The sequence below is a fragment of the Ooceraea biroi genome, chromosome 14 (assembly GCF_003672135.1).
Source record: "Ooceraea biroi isolate clonal line C1 chromosome 14, Obir_v5.4, whole genome shotgun sequence".
In the NCBI taxonomy this organism is placed as follows: domain Eukaryota; kingdom Metazoa; phylum Arthropoda; class Insecta; order Hymenoptera; family Formicidae; genus Ooceraea; species Ooceraea biroi.
In genome coordinates, this window is record NC_039519.1 from 2,904,848 (window position 1) to 2,922,518 (window position 17,671).

At 39.7% G+C, this 17,671-nt stretch overlaps 3 protein-coding genes and 1 long non-coding RNA gene across 6 annotated transcripts; 3 read left to right on the plus strand and 1 right to left on the minus strand.

The window, feature by feature from the left end:
- Positions 1–48: 48 nt before the first annotated feature.
- On the minus strand, positions 49–5,915 carry LOC105286985 (zinc finger protein on ecdysone puffs). Of its 2 annotated transcripts, XM_011352351.3 has the most exons (10): positions 5,786–5,915; positions 4,864–5,206; positions 4,639–4,782; positions 3,453–3,679; positions 1,940–2,255; positions 1,696–1,854; positions 1,364–1,604; positions 1,168–1,248; positions 940–1,080; positions 49–856 (listed from the first exon to the last, which is right to left on the minus strand). In XM_011352351.3, the coding sequence occupies exons 2-10, from the start codon at positions 5,191–5,193 to the stop codon at positions 651–653; spliced, it is 1,845 nt and encodes a 614-aa protein (XP_011350653.1). In that variant the 5' UTR covers positions 5,194–5,206; positions 5,786–5,915; the 3' UTR covers positions 49–650. The 2 variants fall into 2 exon arrangements, with proteins under 2 accessions (XP_011350653.1, XP_011350658.1); XM_011352356.3 differs by lacking the exon at positions 5,786–5,915 and having other exon boundaries at positions 4,639–4,779; positions 4,864–5,193.
- Positions 2,887–4,630, plus strand: LOC113563405. The gene is made up of 2 exons (XR_003407453.1): positions 2,887–3,436; positions 3,607–4,630. It is a non-coding gene; the product is annotated as an uncharacterized LOC113563405 (long non-coding RNA).
- Positions 5,916–6,808: 893 nt separating the features above from the next.
- LOC105286975 (DNA (cytosine-5)-methyltransferase 1) lies at positions 6,809–14,076 on the plus strand. Of its 2 annotated transcripts, none has more exons than XM_011352333.3 (16): positions 6,809–7,198; positions 7,911–8,486; positions 8,619–8,982; positions 9,060–9,383; positions 9,458–9,610; positions 9,721–10,180; positions 10,286–10,479; positions 10,572–10,992; positions 11,140–11,463; positions 11,543–11,694; positions 11,886–12,220; positions 12,317–12,428; positions 12,541–12,690; positions 12,772–12,938; positions 13,102–13,342; positions 13,472–13,861. In XM_011352333.3, exons 2-16 carry the CDS (start codon positions 7,915–7,917, stop codon positions 13,859–13,861), a joined length of 4,359 nt encoding a protein of 1,452 aa, XP_011350635.1. In that variant the 5' UTR covers positions 6,809–7,198; positions 7,911–7,914. The 2 variants fall into 2 exon arrangements, with proteins under 2 accessions (XP_011350635.1, XP_011350631.1); XM_011352329.2 differs by lacking the exon at positions 6,809–7,198 and adding an exon at positions 7,208–7,451 and having other exon boundaries at positions 13,472–14,076.
- Positions 14,077–14,781: 705 nt separating this feature from the next.
- On the plus strand, positions 14,782–17,537 carry LOC105286971 (phosphoacetylglucosamine mutase). Its single transcript, XM_011352315.3, has 4 exons — positions 14,782–15,119; positions 15,361–15,431; positions 15,521–16,847; positions 16,931–17,537. The coding sequence occupies exons 1-4, from the start codon at positions 15,025–15,027 to the stop codon at positions 17,067–17,069; spliced, it is 1,632 nt and encodes a 543-aa protein (XP_011350617.1). The 5' UTR covers positions 14,782–15,024; the 3' UTR covers positions 17,070–17,537.
- Positions 17,538–17,671: the final 134 nt, after the last annotated feature.

Genomic DNA, 17,671 nt, shown 5'->3' on the forward strand with positions numbered 1-17,671 from the left:
ATATAGATGTTGATCAATAAAAAAGGTTTGATATTTCATATTACTATATTTTAACATTTATTCATCACATTTTAATGTATTACAAATTAAAGATTTCAGTTCATTTTATGAAATAATCACCAATTCTTATGTTATATGCGTTACAAAATCATAAAAAAATATATTTCTTAACTATAGTATAAAAAATATATTTGACAGGAAAGTATTTTCTCTGTTCCTTTACACGTACAATAAATTCTTATAAAAATTGATATTCCCTCTATAATAGTAAAATTTATATTATACACGCAAAATAAACTTAATATTTCAAAATACACTAGCATATTATTTTTGGTGATTTTGTGATTTTTTAATGCATGTGATGTAAGGATTATTATCAAAATTCAAGATAACAATTAATAATATATAATCTATAAATTAATAAACTAAATGCAAAATTTTTCCAAAACTAAAATAAAAGTGGCGCGAAAAATTAAAAAACTTTTTCAATACTCTTATTAATGAGAAAACTCATAGCTCAAATATAAAATAAACTTTATCTTGTATTTGACTGTGTGTTGTAACAAATTCTGATGTACCTTATTTTAGCATATTCTATGATAATAGCAATTTGATGGAATTTATCATCTGCAAAATAGCTTCCCAAGAAGCTATTTGTTTTGTTGCACCCGCACCAATGTAGCGTCGGCTTCCAGCGGTTCGTACTTCTCCTCCTCGTCCGACTTCTTCGGCGCCACGTCCGCGTCGTCGATCAAATTGCTCAACTCGTTGTTGTTTTCTTCTTCTTTATTACCACCTCCTGGGCGAACACGTTCAATTATATACTGTGACGCGAGCGAGCTCTTAACATTGTGCACTGAAATTATAATAACATTGTATTGTTAAAAAACTCATATACATAAATATAAAAATATACATATAAAACGAAATGTTTCTTACCTTTTTTAATATGCCTCTCGGCGTTAAAGTGTGTGGAATATGTGTTACCACACTCTTTACATGTATAGTCGGTTTTTAAACTCGAATGTTTGAGTTTCATGTGCTGTATCAGAGACTGTTTATATCCGACTTGAAGTTTACCTGCAAAGATAATTTTCTCTTGTATATTTCGTTTAAATTTTGACCGTTCAGATTTTTTAATAAAATTTTACAGATTTGGTTACTTACACGTTTCGCAGACATATTTAGGTCCCGTTTTATCCTCGTCCTCCGCCGTGCGAACCTCGGCCTCTCCTTTCGCTAGTTTCTCTGCAAATATATTTTGTCAATTAGATTTTACAGTTTTAATTTTTAAATATTTTGTCGATCAAACGAGTGGCCCTTGGTGTCACGATGCGAAAGTAGTTGATTCCCTCTTTCTTACCGTCCTCTTTATTCTTCCGTTGTTCCTCGCACTGAACAGCGTTCTTCATGTGGGTAGGCGACAGACAATGCTCGTCATATTCTATGCGAGAGGGGAATTTCTTCAGGCAAGGGAAGCAGTGGGGATACAGAAATGTCTTCAGTTGCTGGTGCTTCTCGCTTTTTCTATGCATAGACAGGGTGCCGTAAAAGTTCAGATTGCACATCGTGCAGTACTCCCTGACGTTGAAGTCTACAGAAACCTGTAAAAAAATCATAATCATAAATATATATATATAAATACATTCCTCAAATATATATTTGTACTTGAACTTTTTAAGATACGATCCTTACTTTCTTGCTGCGCCGCTTCGAATTGTTCAAGCTGAGCTGCCGCTGCTCCTCAGCTACTCGCAACTCGTGCCTCATCAGATCAACCTTCACTTTGTACGACTCGTCCAGTTTGTCCATCATCAACCGATGCGCGCGTCCGCGTAGATGATTCTCGAAGGACTGCGGAAAAAATATGTGACAATTATATCTACTGCACCGCGAGCGGCTAGACAGACTCTCGTCAAACTTCATAGTCAATACGTACAAATCCGTTCCACATGTGCTTGTTGCAAATGTGGCAAAACATGTGATTCATCGGAACCTCGGCGTAACGGCTCTCGGCGTGTCTCGCCTCCGACTTCTTGCCGGTTGCCTTCGCGTTGTCCTTCTCGCTTTTGTCGGACGCCTCTTTCGTCTCTTTCAGCGCGGCGTCTTCGGCACCGGCAGATGTGTCCATCTTTTCCTCAGCGTCTTCTACTTTTTCATCTTCAGTGTTCTCTAGTTTTGGGACTACTTCCTCCGCCTCTCCCTTCTCGTCCTTCCGATCTCGTTTCTTATCCTTGGTATTATCGGCGTCATCACTGTTCATTACAAATAACCGACGTTAAAATACAGTTCTCGCGTTTTTTTAAAATAAGTTCTTTGATTAATCTGAATAGTTAATCACATTGTGACCCAAAATTCCCAATAACTTTAAATTCCGACTATGAACTCATGATTCATGTACGTGAAACATTTCTCGTCAATGATAATAATGTGAAAAAAAAATTAGGTTGACGTTCGTATATAAAGCATGTAAGAAGATGTAGTTTGTACATCTTGTTAGAAATATAGAAATACGTTCTCGCCGATAGGATCGATATTCGTCAAAATGCATTTTGATGAAGAAGAAATTAGAAAAAGCAACAGCTAAATTTTGGCATTCGGCTAATGACTGATTTATCGCTGCTTATATAAAATATAAGCTAAGTTAAATCAATATCAAGATATTGAATAAATGTATAATTAAAAGACAAGAGTGGCCAATTTCTGAAACTGATGCTATATTATATATAGTTACGATAAGAAATATGTATACATCTGTGTGTGTGTGTGTATGTGTGTGTGTACATATATATGTATGCATATACGTATGTTAGGTATATATAAAATGTGTGTAGAGTTAATTTACATTTATATATACATATTGTTGATATATATAATTTATGTGCAAGTTATATATATATATATATATATATATATTCATGTAGGTATGCTTTAGATATTAGGTAGATAAGGTAGGTTGAGCGGAAGTACGCGTTAATTGATAATGAGCGGCAGATGGCAGAAGTTTGAGGAAATCGACTGAGGCTAGATCGGCTAGATCAGCAAGACTGTTGCGAATCGTTGTAGCGTGCGGACGTAGGCCTACGTAAAGCGAGATAAGTCAGATCTTTATTTTTTGAATTGTATTGCGTTCTCTTTATTAATATTGTTGCGTTGACTCCTCTCTCATATTTTTTGTCAAATCGGGTGAATCAGCTATATTGATATTTAAATACTGAGTCGAACTGCTTTAGTTAGTGAGCACTCTGTGTCACGTGCAATTGCGCTAATCTATTGCGTTGTATTGTGCTCGAATAAAGTAACTGTTATACCGTGTATTTCGAGGGTATTCCATAAAAATCACAACACATATATATGTATACACATACATATATACACGACACATAGATCGGAGAGACCGAGACTTACTGAAATTTGAAGACTATACCAATCACAGGTAATCAGGAGCTTACCTTTTTGGAACAGAAGGTTCTGCTTTTTCAGTATTAATCATAACATCTTGCTGTTCCTTTTTGGAAGTCTGATTTTGTTTAGAGGCAGGAATTGGTTTAGAAGATTTATCGTTGCGATGTTGGATTTGTTTTCGGTTCATACGTTGACTGCCAGACTGGCGTGCACGAGATTGTTGTGCGGATGGGCCACGTCGCCCAGCGGAGCCATCTCGGGAGCGATTGCCCATCTAGTCAGTAGTAGAGGTCAAACGACCAAAAAGCAGAAGTCATGAGAAGTATCTGATGTAATAGTGATTCTTCTCAAATTGAAACACTGGTTCTAGAAACCATCTTTGGAGATTTGGGGGGAGAGAACAGTTCTACGGTCGATAAACGGAAGCAGGACCGAACCAGTAAAATATCGAAGCTGTCCCTTCCACTTCCACGCCGAGTATAGAAGGATTTAGGGGAAAATCTGTGCATCCCGAGTCGTATGTATCGAGTCGTGGATGCATCATGTACGCAAAGTACGATCGCAACGATCATAGATATAAAAAAGGTCGATATAATTTATCTGCTAAAAATATTTGGGCAAAACTCAGTGAATATTAATGAACCTGAAGAAGTTAAAATCAAGTGAATGCGCAATTGTGTGTATAAACAGTAGCAGTTTTGAATAAAGAGTGCAACCACATTGGTCTTAGTATCGTAATAGTGAACAGAAGACTCCAGTTTTGCAGATTGTTGTAAAACGAGGCAATGTCAGCTTTAAAATTCGATCGGTGCAAAACCTTCAGAATGAGCGTCCAGTAATAAACTGAAAATTCTGAAGTGTTCTGAGATCGACACATCTCTTTCAAAAGTGCTCTTTCAACGAATTTCTTACGGACGATGGCTTTGGAGTGGCTTCGCTTCAGACAACACTGAATCATCAATAAGATCAGAATTATTTATATCTTAGTAATTTCACAGGACGTACGTGTTAATCGACTGAACGATATAGCCTATTTAACTGATTAGTTTCAAGAAGACGGAATTTATAACGTTTGCCATGAAATTAAGATAAATCCGCGCAAGAAAGCGTGGACTAAAGATCGTTATTTTGCAATTCCTGTTTATGATATGGAGGAGGATCGTAAGCAAGTGTTAAAAGAAGTGTAATATTATCGTGTCTGCTTATAAAAATGTTGTAAATAAAATCGCTTACCTTGTACGGTTGGGGACGCGTGTTCTTCAAAGGATGCCGCGTCGTTCGATCATTGAACCGTCCGGATGAATAGTTCTGTTGATTGGGATAGTTCGACCCTGGTCCGGAGTAATTATTTCCTAAGCTCATCAGAGACGGTACCTGCTTTCACACGTAATAACAGATTAGAGCAGCAACTTAGAACAGTGAATCAACAATTTTCAACAATAAGGAGCATTCTCATACTTGGGGTTGCACTTCCTGCTGGCTGCGAAGTAGATTTGTCAGGAGATTGCTGGCAATTGCCAGCTGCACTTGCGGCAACGCCAGGGAGAGATTGTTATTAGGGGTGGACAGGATTCCTCTATCAGACATCATGCCACCTTCCCAGGGATTCATTCCGCTCATGCCGCTGCTCTCACTCATCCCTCCACCCATATTATTCTCCATGCCGCTGTTATTCATGTTACTGCCAATACGATTGCCACCTCTGCCACCTCCGCCGCCTCCACTACTCCGGTTGAAATTCCTTCGATTACTGAAGGAATCTCTCTTCACTCCTCGATTAAACGACATTGTGCTCCTAGTACTGATGAATGTTTCAACACAATTAATCTCATGTTTTTTGTTTGCACTTTTATGTTTATACAGGGTGACTCAGAATACTTTTTAAAAAATTTAGTCTTTTGTTTTCTCCCTTTTTTTGGCTTTTTCTTTCTTGTCTGTTTTCACAAAAATATCTCAAAACATCCAGAATTTAATTATAAATATGTCCTGTGCGTAAGAATACCTCTTATTTATATAATGGGGCAATTGTTACGTCGGTAGAAATGTAAAATCAGTACGAAATGAGACTCATGAGACGGGAATGATGAAGCCATGTATACAATGCATGGGTACGTACATATTATCGAAAATAAATTAAATGGGACCTTATCTCACATGAAATAGTACATGTAAATACTTAATAAATAACGTAAAGTATAAAAACTCGCGTGTGATTGATTTGTTTGACTGTATTATGCCAGAGCAACATGGCGGATAAACATTCGTGCGAGTATCTCCAAAATTTGCAACTCTTAACCGATTTGACATTTCTATAATAGTCAATAGGGTCAGATTTATCACAATATATTTATATATTACGGAGAACTCCAAGTTTACTCACCACGGCGAAGATAACGATCACGATGTACGAAAAAGCCAACACAAACTCACAATGGACTCTGATCCGGACGCAAATGAACGCAAGCGACTTTGAAAGCTGGAGCAGAGGCGATAGCGATAGGAACAGGGAATAACTAATCGCGTTACACGATTTAAGTACGGATGCCAAATCGAGCAACGCGATTGGTTATTCCCTGTTCCTATCGCTATCGCCTCGCATGTGTCTCCAGCTTAAGGTGATCCTGGAGTTGCTAGTGAATTATTTTTTCACTATAGCGATGGTAATTGCAATTTCGAAAATTCTCTTTATTGCTTGTGCAGAATAAAAAATCCTTTTCCACAAATGAAGTATAGATAGAAAGAAAGCCCGCTCTACAGGACTTTATATTCAAAATGGAAAACAGTTAAAAACTTGCATTTGTCTTTTCTAACTTTTTTCCATTTTGAATATAAAGTCCTGTAGAGCGGGCTTTCTTTCTATCTATACTTCAATTACGGAAAAGGATTTTTTATTCTGCACAAGCAATAAAGAGAATTTTCGAAACTGCAATTACCATCGCTATAGTGAAAAAGTAGTTTACTAGCAACTCCAGCTTCCCCTTAAGGTGATCCTGGAGTTGCTAGTGAACTACTTTTTCACTATAGCGATGGTAATTGCAGTTTCGAAAATTCTCTTTATTGCTTGTGCAGAATAAAAAATCCTTTTCCACAATTGAAGTATAGATAGAAAGTCCGCTCTACAGGACTTTATATTCAAAATGGAAAAAAGTTAGAAAAGACAAATGCAAGTTTTTAACTGTTTTCCATTTTGAATATAAAGTCCTGTAGAGCGGGCTTTCTTTCTATCTATACTTCATTTGTGGAAAAGGATTTTTTATTCTGCACAAGCAATAAAGAGAATTTTCGAAACTGCAATTACCATCGCTATAGTGAAAAAATAGTTCACTAGCAACTCCAGCTTCTCCTTAATCATTCGATCAAGTTTCCGAACGCGCGGCACGGATGGCCGCGTGGTGGGATTTAGCCCTCCATCGCTGAGAACATTGGCGGGAATGGACTAATGGGGCAGTATAGAGCGTTCGGCGGTGAAACTTGCAGGCATTTTTGTGCTGCTGCCGAAAGTAACAGTAAACAGCCGTACGCGTGAATCCGTCAGATACGATATCTCCCGTCGTTCGTTCATTCCCGTTGCGCTGCTACGTGGGTCTTGGTCGCGCGGAGGGATCGCGCGTGGCGATATTGTTCACAGGTGCACGAAACGAAACGAGGTGCTGGCTTGACTGCGAGGACGTACGTACATGCTCCGTCAAGCTGACGCTCAATGAAATCTCGTGCCAGACGGATAAACACGAGTAAGCGGCATCTGGTACTCTGCAAATCACGGCGTCTCATCGATCGCGAGCGCATCTGCGAAGTAAGTGTTCTCTGCTTCACGAGGATACCTTGATAGCCGCGCGAGCAGATAGTCTCGTCCGTGAGCACCCGTCGTTCTCTTGTTTTGCGGTTCTTTTTTTTGGCCAAGTGCAACGATGCCGCGAACCGATCGGCAATACGCGGGAGGCGGCTGAAGCCGGAATGTATTTCTCGCGCGCACGTAAATGCACGTAAAGCGAGAGAATACGCTTCTGTGATGTATCGCGCAAGACTGTACATATGTCATATTGCGGGTATGATGATGCTCCGAACAGGCTATAGTAATGTTAATAAAAAAAAGAATAACTAAAATTCTGCTGTTCATTTATATATTTCCATGTACGTTATTTTTCAGTATAGTGTATTTCTTCGTTATTTTCTCGCATTTTAATTTTTTATTCTATTTATAATGATTATTTTATTTCTTTATATTTTATTAACATGTTCGTGCGTATTCCACTCGCCATGATGTAATTTATAATTTGTTACAATAAAAATTTTTTATAATTACAATTCAAATGTTACATCTTTCTCATAGTAACAACATGAATTTGCGATTGCCAAAGCTATTCATTTTGATAACGGACAGCGCATACGATCTATCGTACATTGCTGGAATAACGTTCTCTCATCAATTATTTATAAAGTTAATAAGAGACTGGTGGCACGAAAAAACAGTAGTAAACAAGTATATTCTCTATTTGTAAACATAGAATTATGCCACCTACTGTACCAAGCGAACCAGACTCCAGTAGCAGAAGGATGTCCCGTAGTCGGAAGCATGCCAGCATGGAGGAATCCGTTGAAGCGGGTGATCTAACAGCGGACACAACTCCGTCCGCGCTGGACTCATTTTCCAAGCAACTGGTGAAAAGGAAGAAGATGAATACCGAGGCGAACGGCGAGGCAAAATCCGTGTCTGATCCTGAGTACGAAGTAAAAATGGAGTCGGACGACAATACCACCATAGAGTTCGACAAGGAGAATCACAATCCGCAAATAAATCAGGATCAGGCGGAAGAAAATGCGGAGAAGAAGATGAAAACGGAGGGCAACGAAGAAGTGTCCCAACTAAAGTCGCAAGTTAAAAAGACATCTGCCACGGTCGAGCGGTGCGAGATCTGCAGGCAGAAGTTGAACGACGAAACGAGATTATACCAAGGACACCCGAACGGTGCAATGGAGGAGCAAATAGCTTTAACGGATCCTAAGCTATGTTTGTTTACAGGAGACGAATCTTTTATACATGAAAGCGATGAGAGACCACAAAATAAATTAACTTATTTTAGGTGAGAGCTCGTACAGCTTGCCTGCACCCTTATTAGAATATTTATCATTAGGATAAAAGTATTTATTCCGTGATAGAGTGCTAAAAAGACTAAACATTTCTTGATTCAACGTGAAGAAATAATTTGTTTCAGTGTTTATGATAAAAACGGACACCTGTGTCCGTTCGACACGGGGCTCATAGAGAAGAACGTGATGCTGTATTTTTCTGGATACATGAAAGCCATTTACGAAGAGGATTCCTCACCTGAGGGGGGCGTGCCGACGAAGGACATGGGGCCAATAAATGAGTGGTACATTTCTGGATTCGACGGCGGAGAATTGGCGCTGATAGGTTTCAACACCGCTTTCGCGGAGTATATTTTAATGGAGCCGTCTGAGGCTTACGCACCGTTCATGGATGTCGTTAAGGAGAAGATATACATGAGCAAATTGATCATAGAATTTTTGTTAGATGAAATTAGTCCAACTTACGAGGATCTAGTAAACAAACTCCAAGTAAGTTTACCAAGTGTGCCTCAAATAAATCTTGCACTCCAATGCACTTACGCACTTGATCATTTTTGCCATTGTAGACAGTGGTACCTCCCAAGGGCATGACGAAGTTCACGGAGGATGCACTGTTGCGTCACGCGCAATTCATTTGCGATCAAGTCTCGTCATTCGACGAGACCGCCGCTCCCGACGACCCTCTCCTCATCACGACTCCTTGCATGCGATCTCTCGCCAATCTCGCGGGTGTCACGTTGGGTAAGAGGGGCGCTATTCGTCGGACGCGTCGCATGGAGAAAGTCAAGAAGCCCGCTTGGACGATGGCTACTACGACAAAATTAGTTAACAATATGTTTGAGAACATTTTCGCTGATCAGCTCGCTAAGCACGATGATAAGATGCCGATAGTACGTATTGTTATTTGTAGTTACTTGTAATGTGATGTTTATGTGATTACAAGTAACGCGCTTTCTTTCGTTAGGGACCCAAAAGACAGCGTTGTGGTATCTGCGAAAGTTGCCAACAACCTGATTGCGGTACCTGCAGCTTTTGTAAAGATATGACGAAATTTGGAGGTACTGGAAGAAGTAAGCAAGCATGCGTTAGAAGAAGGTGTCCAAATATGGCGATCCAGGTAAAACTTGCGCGTATTTTTAATATACAGACACGAAATATATATCTTAAAATGTATCTTTATGAAACACACACGTACTGTGATATTAAATATTATTGCAACATGTATAGGAAGCGGATGACTCCGATCCGGAAAACGAAGAGCAGTACGAGAGTTCTGCGGAGGACGAAAAGGAAGAAGAGAAGCCGAAGAAGGACTTTAAGGAACTTAAGAAAGATATAATATGGGAGGAAGAAGATAAGATAGTCGATGGCCAGAAGACGTATTACAAGTCGGTGATGGTCGGGAACGAGCAAATCAAAATAAATGATTATATCTTGGTGGAGCCAAGAAATCCGGCAGTTCCTTTGCACATTGGCAAAGTCATCTTCATGTGGGAAGATAATAAAAATGGTTTGAAAAAGTTTCACGCAAACTGGTTTCGTAGAGGTACAGACACCATCCTCGGTGAAACATCGGACCCCGTAGAGTTGTTCCTGAGTAACGATTGCGATGATGTAACATTTACGTGTGTTAGGTCAAAGGCGAGTGTTATCCACAAGAAAGTGCCTGACGATTGGTCGGAATTAGGTAAGAGAAGATGTTAGATGTAAATTGTTTATTGAAGCGACTCTTGTAGCTTCTCTCTTATGCGTCTTTCTAGTAGTTAGACTCGCAACTTTTACGTTACCGCAGGTAATATGGACGTAGATGATGAAATAAAGGACGTAGACGGCAAGACGTTCTTCTATCAGATGAGATACATTCCGGAGAATGCTCGATTTGAGGATCCGTTGCCAGATCTCGAGTGTCCGCGAAAGGAAACCAGTCATCGATTCTGCCCCGCTTGCGCACGATTGAGGATGTTGGAACAATATAACACGCCGAAGGTATGAAGAAACGTTCGAGAAAACGTTCGAGCTAAACTATACACGTACACGTGAAGTTGATCTATTGAAGGGAATTCGATTTATCTGCCTAGGTCTCTGAACGAATAAACGAAAAGAGTAGCAAGGAGGTAATTTACGGAGTGGTGAAGTACAAGGATGAGGAGTACAGAGTGGGTAGCGCGGTATTTCTGCACCCAAGTGCTTTTAAATTTAAGCATATACAGACGTATCAGGAAGCTCAAAAGCCAAAGAAGGAAGTTGTGGACGAGGATATGTACCCAGAATTTTACCGAAAGGTTTCGGATCACAAAGCAAAATTCTCGAATACCGATACGCCAGAACCTTTTCACGTTGCTTACATAAATGCGATATACGCTACCACTACTGATCTAATAGTCTCGCCCGCGGACATTTGTATTAGGGTGAACAAACTGTATAGACCGGAGAATACTCACCGCGATTTAACATTAATGGAGCAGGCGGACCTTAACATGGTGTATTGGAGCGATGAAGGTAAGTTTTAATAAATCGAAAAATTTTCTGTTGTCACTTAAATAAATTTTTTTAGTCTTTCTCTAATATAATATATGGAATAACAATTAGTTTTGGAGTAACAATTATCTTTCGAGAATAACAATAAACTCTCGTTTGACCTTACAGTATGCAGCGTAAAATTTTCCGAGGTTGCCGGGAAATGTTATCTAGTATATTCCGAAAACCTGAGCGAATCCGTTGAAGAATGGTCCATGGGTGGTCCAAATAGGTTTTACTTCACTGAGGCTTATAACGCTAAGGAGAAAACATTTGACGAACCACCCTACAGCATCATTAGCATGGGCAAATGCGGGAAGGGAAAGGGAAAGGGTAAATCAAAGACGAAGAAGGCGGAAGAGATCGAAAACAAGCCAACTATTGACAGACCTAGTGATTATTCCACTATAAAGAGAAAATTGAGGACATTGGATATCTTTGCTGGATGTGGAGGTCAATATCTTGTCTAAGTTGGTTGTAGCGTACTATATTTAATTCGTGAATATCTCATAATTGCATTTCAAAAAAACAGGACTGTCGGAAGGATTCCATCAAGCGGGGATAGCGGAAAATTTATGGGCAATCGAGAAGGAAGAGTCTGCAGCGTATGCATATCGCTTAAATAATCCGAAAACTGTAGTATTTTCGGAGGATTGTAATATACTATTACATAAAGTGATGAACGTGAGTTTCCGTTGCAACGTTTTTTATAATCTACATAATGCAACTCATTTCATCTTTTGCTGTCATCATGAAAAACTGTTTGCTGTTTTTGAATCCATTTTCTTGTTTAAATTACGAAATTCAAAGACAAGTATATTATTCCGAATATAATTTTTGTCTTAATTTAAAAATAAAATATTTGTCTCCATTAGGGTGATCGCACGGACGACAGTGGACAGAAACTTCCCCAGAAGGGAGAAGTCGAGCTCCTGTGCGGTGGGCCACCGTGTCAAGGTTTTAGCGGCATGAATCGTTTTAATTTTCGGCAGTACTCGTTGTTCAAAAGTTCCCTCATTGTCTCGTGTTTGTCTTACTGCGATTATTATAGACCGAAATTTTTCGTGATGGAAAACGTGCGGAACTTCGTGTTTTATAAAAGAAGCATGGTGTTGAAGTTAACTCTACGGTGTCTCGTTCGAATGGGTTACCAGTGTACGTTTGGTATTGTCCAGGCCGGTAATTACGGGATAGCACAAACGAGGAGGAGGTGCGTTCGATTTTCTCTCTACGATTACAACGTTTTCTGATAATATTAGATATAATTCCACAAGTGACAATAACACGGTACTATGTTCATTTGCAGAATGATAATCTTGGCTGCTGCTCCTGGAGAAATACTTCCGAAGTATCCAGAACCGATGCATGTATTTAATAGGCGATGCTGTTCGCTAAGTGTTGTGGTAGATAATAAAAAGGTATTTCCTTATACCATCTATCACATTTATGTTCATGATATACTGTAATATATTTTGCTGACTCCATAACTAATTAATTAACTAATTATGAAATATACTATACGTGTTTCAGTACTTCTCGAATTGTGGCTGGACGAAATCGGCGCCGTACAGGACGATCACTGTGAAAGATGCCATGTGCGATTTACCAGATATCAGAAACGGTTGGAACAGGGAGGAAATGTCATATGGTAGTGAACCATTGACACATTTCCAGAGGAAGGTAATTCTATTGAGAAGACTATCGAGCGTACGTGGTCTCTGAAAATAAGTGCTGGAAACAAACTGATTTCCTTCGTTTTAGATGAGAGATAAACAGTATCAGTCAATACTAAAAGATCACATATGCAAGGAGATGACTCCGCTTGTCGAAGCACGAATGGCTCACATTCCAACCGCCACAGGCTCTGATTGGCGCGATTTGCCGAACATCAGTGTGCGACTGAGCGACGGTACTTTCTCCAAGAAATTGTACGTACAATGTCCATTATGATTTTTTCTTTGTGTTGTACTATGAATTATCAAATTATCTTGTGTTATACATTCTTTCCTGACGCTGCAATATATTTGTGTAATTCATTAATTAAATCTTGATACTTCAATGTCTTAAGCGAATGTTTATATCCAATTTTAGAGAATACCTGCATCATGATAAGAGAGCTGGGAAAAGTTCGACGAACGCGTTGCGCGGAGTCTGCATTTGCAGTAGTGGCCGGCCATGCGATCCTATCGACAAACAATTTAACACCTTAATCCCGTGGTGTTTACCGCACACTGGAAACCGACACCATAATTGGAGGGGTTTATACGGGCGACTCGAATGGGACGGATTCTTTGGCACAACTGTCACCAATCCGGAGCCGATGGGCAAACAGGTAAACGCTAAGAAAAGTGCAAGATCACGGCCGTCTACAATTTCCCGAAATTGATATGAATTCTTGTTCGACGAATGCAGGACTTGTCGTGTATAATAATATCGTAATATAATAATAATGAACTTTCAGGGGCGCGTTTTGCATCCAACGCAAAACCGTGTAGTGAGCGTAAGGGAGTGCGCAAGGTCTCAGGGATTCCGCGACTCGTTCCGTTTCTACGGCACGATATACGAGAAGCATCGACAGGTTGGCAACGCGGTGCCGCCACCGTTGGGAGCTGCCATAGGCCACGAGATAAGAAAGTGCATCTCCGACGCGACGGTACTGTCGAACGAGAGATACAAGTCTACGAACAGCTGTGCTAAAGCCGCGGCGAGGAGTAACAGTCTCGACGAGGCTGACGAGACTATCATGAATGACGTGTCTGACCAGACACTGACCACTCACAATGGCGCGAGTACTAGTTCCAACGAATCCAAGGATCCAGCAGCCTGTCGACGTAGGCGATACTCGACGTAGACGGAGAGCTTTCTGGGAAGTTTCTCGTTAGCGAAAGCGGTTCCAATTGTACCTCTTAAAATAGTACTCAGTATTAAGCAACTCCGATTATACTCTGGTATTTGATTTAATATACATTCGATAAGGACAAGATCCTGTTATAATCCACAGTTAGATTTACTAATCGCAGATTTTACATGTAAAAATGTTGAAATAGATTTACAATTGTAACAAGAGGGGCGTTATTATTACTCGTTGACTCGCGTAAATGATTCACGTCCGGTCTCGCGCTGCGCTTATACTTGGCGCGAGACATTACCGTGTCTCTTAATTATTCTCATTAAAGGTTGTGCGATTCTGACACATTATATAACGTAGATCCCACAACGTGAACTATTCATTCACATTTATCATCGTACTTCTTATAATTTATATCTCAATGTGTCATTTCTTATATTTATATCATTTTTTATATTAATCCTATATAGTTTTCCAGCTTTCCATTAATGCATATGTAAACGTATTAAAGATGTCTCTCTTCTTCAAGAATTATTGCATCTTGTCTTAGTTAAGTTCGACAAATAGAAAACTTGCTTATTTGCAAATGTCATAGTCCTGGGATACCCCGTGTAAGTATGCTTGACCAAAGTTTACTTTTCTTCATTCACAAAGTGAAAGCTCCAAAGCTTTGAATACTCAGCTTTCACAAAACCGGTAATCTATAATCAAATCGTTAGGAATTCTAACATTCTTTGTAAGATTACATAATCAGTAAAAGCTAATGAGCATTTGCTTTGGGGAAATCAAATATGTTGTACAATAATCCAGAATTAGAAAAAAAAACTACATAATTATACAAGTTACATTTTTTTTTTAATTTTTTGCTGATATCAGTCATCATTATATTGCTATATATCTTCCTGTTTTTTTTTTAATAATCAACAGTCATGATGTACGCGAATATATAGACATGCGCACGACCGGAATTCCTGAAGACTGATGCAGCTTTGAGTGGTAAAATATTTTTGGTGCCGGCTGTCACTTGAGCACTGGCGAGCACTGGTGACAGTGGTGACTTGAGTGTGTCGGGCTACGACCATATGGTAATACGTACTTGCATGTACAAGTGTCGATCTAGCGTTAATATTGTTGTGTACATTGCACTACGTTGAAATCAGTGCATTATGGAATCAAATTATTTTCAAAATGTCATGAACACCGACTACAGCCGCAAATACGATGGACGTATCGAATATGGTACTGCCGGTTTTAGAACAAAGTAAGTTTTGATTCTTTCATTTTTTTATTCTCAATTTTATTTACAATTATCATTTATTAATTCTATTCTATACAATAGTGACAATATCGGCAACATAATAAAAATAACAATTAGAACATTTTAGTTATGGAAATATTCTCTTTCCATTTCTTATTCTCATATTATTGTTCTTATTTTTATGGTGATAGCATATTATAATATAGTAACAATAATATATAATTTTTACGTGTATCAATTTCAGATCGGATATTCTGCCTCACGTTTTGTACAGGATGGGTCTCTTAGCAGTGTTAAGATCAAAAGCAAAAAGAGGTGAGAGCGACGTAAAATAGTAAAGTAAAAGAAATAACAAAATTTATACATTGAATCTTTTTAAACTTGAATAAAACAATTCCTTACAGCTGCCATAGGTTTAATGATCACCGCAAGTCATAATTTGGAACCTGATAATGGTATCAAGCTCGTCGATCCAGCCGGTGAAATGCTTGAAGCCTCCTGGGAGAACATTGCGACAGACGTAGCTAATGTACGAGATAGCGATTTGATATCGATGTTGACGCGTATTTCTACAGAGGAAGATATCGACTTGTCGGCACCGGCCACGGTGATAACGGGAAGAGATACTCGTGAAAGCAGTCCTGCCTTGTTGAACGCTGCGTTAGCGGGAATCAGAGCTCTAAGTGGCACCGTTACGGACTTGGGAGTCGTTACGACTCCGCAGTTGCACTTCGTTGTAGTTTGCACGAACACGAACGGTGCTTACGGCAATCCCACGCTGCAGGGCTACTACTCGAAACTCGCAGGAGTATTCAAAAGCGTGAGAGGTGCTGCGAAGCGCAATAACAAGTACGCGAATGCGTTGCAATTGGACGCGGCAAATGGCGTTGGTGCGATAGCGACGAGAGAATTTCAGGCACACCTGGAGGGCGCACTGGACATCGATCTATTCAACGACGGGAGCGGCGGTTTGAATCACATGTGTGGAGCGGATTACGTCAAAGTGCAACAGACACTGCCTCTGAATGTCCCGCGTACGACGAATCTCCGGTGCGTCAGCATAGACGGAGACGCCGACAGAGTGGTGTATTTTTACGTCGACGAGAACGACGAATTTCACCTTCTGGATGGAGATCGCATAGCGACGCTGGTGGCCGCCTACTTCAAGGAATTGCTGGAGACGAGCGGTCTGTCCCTGCAGTTGGGTCTGGTGCAGACCGCGTACGCCAACGGCGGTTCAACCGATTACATCTCAAATGTGTTGAAAGTCCCGGTGGCGTGCGTGCCCACCGGCGTGAAGCACTTGCACAAGAGAGCGCTGGAGTTCGACATCGGAATCTATTTCGAAGCGAACGGACACGGGACTGTCATCTTCAAAGACACCGCTAAGGAAACCATTAAGAACCGTGTTAAGAATGAGGCGCTTTCGGAGGCACAGAGGCTGGCTTCCAGCAAGTTGAGGGACGTGATCGACATGATAAACGAAACGGTTGGTGACGCATTGAGCGACATGTTGTTGGTCGAGACTATATTACACGCCAAGGGCTGGGATATCATCGAGTGGGAAAAGAGTTACGCCGACCTTCCTAATAAACAACTCAAAGTCCGAGTAAGAGATAGGAATGCTATAACGACAACGAACGCGGAAAGGTATTGCTTGACTCCCATCGGTCTGCAGGAAGAGATCGGCAAAGCCGTTTCGAAATATCTAAAAGGCCGATCTTTTGTCAGGTATAATATATGACGTACTATGTAGTCTTATCAAAGAGACCAATTACACTGCCACTGATGCACTGATCATAATTTCCTTTCAGACCTTCCGGAACTGAAGACATCGTACGAGTTTACGCGGAATGCGAAAACTCGTCGGATGTTAACAAACTAGCCACAGAAGTAGCGTCACTAGTGTACAAATTCGCAGGCGGTGTCGGACCGGAGCCTAATTTCTCGTGATAAGATTAACAAATTATTACATCGTTCTATATGAGTGATAATCTAGAGCGTTCTTACTGACTTCGAAAATCTGTAAATACTGAGATTTTATAAATATAATATACTAATACGCATATATTTTCACACAATGTGTTGAAGAAATAATCGAATTATTGAAAAATTGATGTTTTTTATATTGTGATCAAACTACATGTATATTCTGGATGGATTATATAACGAACAGTTTTTCGGAATACTCGGGCTTTCTGTATCGCGCATCGTTGATACTTATGTATAACGGAGAATTTACTGCTGATGGAAAGGTGATGGGACAAGAGGAACACGTATATTCTACGCTTATGCTTAGATTATCCATCGGTCTATTTTAAAGTCTGAATTCTATATATCTTATAGAACAGAAATTTATACTTCGATATTTATACTTTTCTATTTTGATATATGTATGTACATATAAAATTTTATATCGACTTTTCATTTTTCCGTGATACGTATACCATATTTTCCTCATCCACAACAGACGCCACTAGTATATGAATATAGTGAACAATATAGACTTTCTACACATGATAAGTTTAGGATTAAAATAAAAAAAAAACATTACT